A 3844-nucleotide genomic window follows, 5' to 3' on the forward strand; every position below is an offset into this window, starting at 1 on the left:
CATGCGAAACGGGCAAGCCACGGCCGGCCCCGAGGAGAACACATCCATCGCCTCCCTCCAGCCCACCTCTGTCTTTCCAAGGCATTGGGTCCTTTGTCTACCTTGGGCACCCGAAGTGGCCCCGAACAAAAGCCGGGTTGAGGCTCATCCCCCCAAGCGTCTCGAGGTCAGCAGAAAATAAAAAACAAAGGGAAGAGTCTGGTTTGTGGCGGCCTGTTTTAAAACAATTGGATGCATCATCCTGCTGTCCGAACTGTATGTTGATCTGAATCAGGATCCAGAAGCTGGAGTGCACCTCCCGGCAAACCACCGCCTCTGCGACAGGAGTGTGGGTGCCGCAGGGAGATGCAAGCCCTGGGCTCCCACCCAGGCAGAGGCCAGGGCAGCAATGGACCCAACTCCTGCCATGGCCTTCACCTTGGTGGAACACCTGCACTCGTGTCCTCAGGCTTATGTCTTTTTTCATTCTAGGCCTTTTTTCTCACTTGCTGCTTCTGTTTCATTACTGCAGTAATCACCAGGTCTCTGCTCAGTATCAGCCGGGAGGCAGCTGCTGGCTGCACCCCATTTCCCCAGCAGCGATGCTGGCAGATCCAGCACAAAGTAGGTGTTGTGTTTGCCTTTACATTACAACATTTTGCTGGAAAAAAATCCCGTGAAAGAGAGTTTTCCTTCAAAACCCAATAAGCCCAAGTAACATCCAGGATATACCCGAGGCACCACGGGGCAACACCAGCCCCGCAGAGCTGCCTGGAGCGAGAGAGCAGATACTTCCGTGGTTAGAACCAAAGGCATCCTTCACGTTTACAAAATGCTTTGCTGTTTTCACCAAGCATCGCTGTTCTGTGGTTTACCCTACCCGAGCTGTGGTCGCCGCGCACGGGTGCCGCGCTCTGAAGGGTTTGCGCTGCCGCCCTTAACAGCCCCTTGAAGTTCATCAAACCCAGCACAGCGACCTGCCGAGCTCAGCGCTTCGACGCGGCTTACGAGCGCCGGGCGCAGGTTTCTCCTCCAAGCCCTCCGCTTCGCCCAGGTGCAGCACGGCCACTTGGATCACACTGCAGGCCGTTACGTATTTGTACAGCATCATTGTAGGATTTAAGTACGGCATTGTAGGGGTTTTTTTCCACTGAAGCATTTAAAATAAAAGCGCTTCTTAAAACACAGCACTGCAGCCATTCGTGCAGGCTTTCGACATTCACTGCCGTGACCTCCCGCAGCTCTTTCCCCTCGGCGACCAAGCCACCTCCAAACCAGAACTGCTTGCAGTTGTTTTTCCCCAACTGTTTATCTTCTCTTTTTGATCATCAGATTTCCAAAGGAAAGCTTCCCAGGGGCGTAGAGAAAACATAACCAGGCTGCAGCTTCTTCCTTTTTGCGTAAGAGCAGCTCTCTTCATTCCAGAAACACCCACCCCTGAACTGGATCAGACGCCCACGTTCAAGGAGCTCCGTTACAGCATACCCAAAACCGCCAAAGGACTGCTGGATTTTGCATCGCTGCATAAATTCAGGTGACTCAAGAGGCCAGAGAAAACATACAATGGCAGGCGTTGTTTGTGTTTGTTGAGGGCTCAGTCACGTTAGCCGAAGGAGCTCGGCCGCTGAGCGAAGGTCCTCCCTCCGCCCCGAGGGTGCTGCACCCAGCCCACCCGCACCCAGTGCCCCTGAAGCCGGGACACACGTGGGCAGAGCCCCGGCCGCCCCCGGGACACACCGGGAGCTCAGCGATGGCGCGACACCAGCTCTCAGCGGGCACCGGCTTTCGCTTGGTGGCATTTAAAAGCTTTCTCTGATTCAGCACGGATCTATCTCCATTATCCAAACTTGTTCCTTACAGCCCACGAGGCACTAAAAGCATCTTCCACCACCCTCTTAATGACGAATAATTAACCACCCGCATCACTCAAGTCAAACCCTGCCACCCCACCCATCCACCCATCCACCCGGGATGGTGATTGCTTCAGGTCCCACCCAGGCCAGCAATCAACCGAAACCTCTATTCCAACTCCCAGAATGCCCAGGACATCCCCTTCCGAAGGCCTCCAGTCATCACTCCTGTCAGGCCTATTTTTGGCTTTTTACTCTTCAGGCTCCCTCTTTTCCCATTTCCCGATCCCCGGTGCAGCGTGGTTAACCGCTCAGGAGCGCCGACACTCAGCAACCTCCACTTCACCATTAAATCCTTCAGTGGAGACTTCCCCGCAGCCGGTGTTTTTACATCACAGGGGAACTGCTGTGTGATGTTCCAGCTCAGTGCTGCCATCTTATTTCCTCTTGGCACAAAGCTGGAATGAAGGCGTATATCCAGAGTTTAAGCAAGCTAGCACATCTGAAATTAGAAACTGTGCTTAATATGCTTAAGCTTTTCAAAAAATTAAATCCACCCCGTAACCAGCTGACAAGGGACACTAGCAACAATGCTTCTCAAGCCCCTGATCCCCAGGGCTGTAGGACGAGCCGCAGTGTCCCACCACTGCCCACCCCCCCCGCAGCCAAGGGTCCCCTGGTCCCACTGTCCCCAAGGGCCGGGGCAGGCTGATGGTGGCACAGCAGGGTTACCCGCCTGCTGCCACCCCCCTCATGCAGAACCACCAGTGCCAGGCAGGCACTATCGGCGCCATCAAAGCCTCTTGGCTCCAACACAACTGCAGTTTTGCATTACATGTGCACGCTTACACAACCGTAACAGATACATAACATCTGCAGGCTGGCATTGAACCCCAGCGAGCACCTCAGCTCATTATGAAAACACTTATACAACCTCAGGAAAACCACAGCTGAAGGATTAGTCATGCTTGCCAGGCACGTGTAAGCCTTGTGTAAGGCAGTTTTGCAACACCTTTTTATGTGGAAGCTATGTAACTACAGTTTATTAGATAGCTAGATTTGGTTAACAGCATGAATAGTTGTTCACATAACTCAAGACACGAACTTTTGTGGATGCAACAGCTTTATTGGAATGAACAAGCGCAGAGAAACTTTTACTTGGAAGTGAGCAGCAACCACGCAGTTCAGTTACCACCCCTCAGGCGCAGGACCAAGTGCAGGGTGGATTCCTTCTGGATGTTGTAGTCAGACAGGGTGCGCCCATCTTCCAGCTGCTTGCCAGCAAAGATCAGCCTCTGCTGATCCGGGGGAATGCCTTCCTTGTCCTGGATCTTGGCCTTGACATTCTCAATGGTGTCACTGGGCTCAACCTCCAGGGTGATGGTCTTGCCCGTCAGGGTCTTCACGAAGATCTGCATTTTTCTCTGGAAGAAGAGAACGCACTGTACGTCAGCGGCTCTCCCTGTCCTCCCCACGGCACCTGCAGCAGGGCCCGGCGGCGGGGGGGTCAACCTCCAGGGTGATGGTCTTGCCCGTCAGGGTCTTCACAAAGATTTGCATGCCACCCCTCAGGCGCAGGACCAAGTGCAGGGTGGATTCCTTCTGGATGTTGTAGTCAGACAGGGTGCGCCCATCTTCCAGCGGCTTGCCAGCAAAGATCAGCCTCTGCTGCTCTGGGGGAATGCCCTCCTTGTCCTGGATCTTGGCCTTGACATTCTCAATGGTGTCACTGGGCTCAACCTCCAGGGTGATGGTCTTGCCCGTCAGGGTCTTCACGAAGATCTGCATTTTTCTCTGGAAGAAGAGAACGCACTGTACGTCAGCGGCTCTCCCTGTCCTCCCCACTGCACCTGCAGCAGGGCCAGGCGGCGGGGGCGCAGCTCGCGCCCCGGCCCCGCTCCGTGCCCTGTGACGTCAGAGTCGAAGAACCGCCCACATCACCGAGGGAGGCGGGGCCAACCGCCCCCTTCCCTTTCCCGCCCGAGGCCCGCGCGCTCGCCACCATCTTGAGGGGC

General features: G+C 55.0%; 2 protein-coding genes across 2 annotated transcripts in view; both read right to left on the minus strand.

Moving 5' to 3' along the window:
- SCARB1 (scavenger receptor class B member 1) overlaps nucleotides 1-1111 on the minus strand; it is a 19778-nt gene extending 18667 nt beyond the window's left edge. Inside the window, exon 1 of the mRNA XM_035898549.1 lies at nucleotides 988-1111. Coding sequence (XP_035754442.1) covers nucleotides 988-1111 — 124 coding nt within the window. The remainder of the gene's footprint in view (nucleotides 1-987) is intronic.
- A 1838-nt stretch (nucleotides 1112-2949) lies between these two features.
- On the minus strand, nucleotides 2950-3641 carry LOC104130129 (polyubiquitin-B-like). The gene is given in 2 exon segments (XM_009643136.2): nucleotides 2950-3284; nucleotides 3286-3641. Coding segments are annotated over 2 exon segments (603 nt in total). The 5' UTR covers nucleotides 3618-3641; the 3' UTR covers nucleotides 2950-3013.
- Nucleotides 3642-3844: the final 203 nt, after the last annotated feature.

Source organism: Egretta garzetta, unplaced genomic scaffold (assembly GCF_000687185.1).
Source record: "Egretta garzetta isolate BGI_Z169 unplaced genomic scaffold, ASM68718v1 scaffold447, whole genome shotgun sequence".
Taxonomy (NCBI): Eukaryota; Metazoa; Chordata; class Aves; order Pelecaniformes; family Ardeidae; genus Egretta; species Egretta garzetta.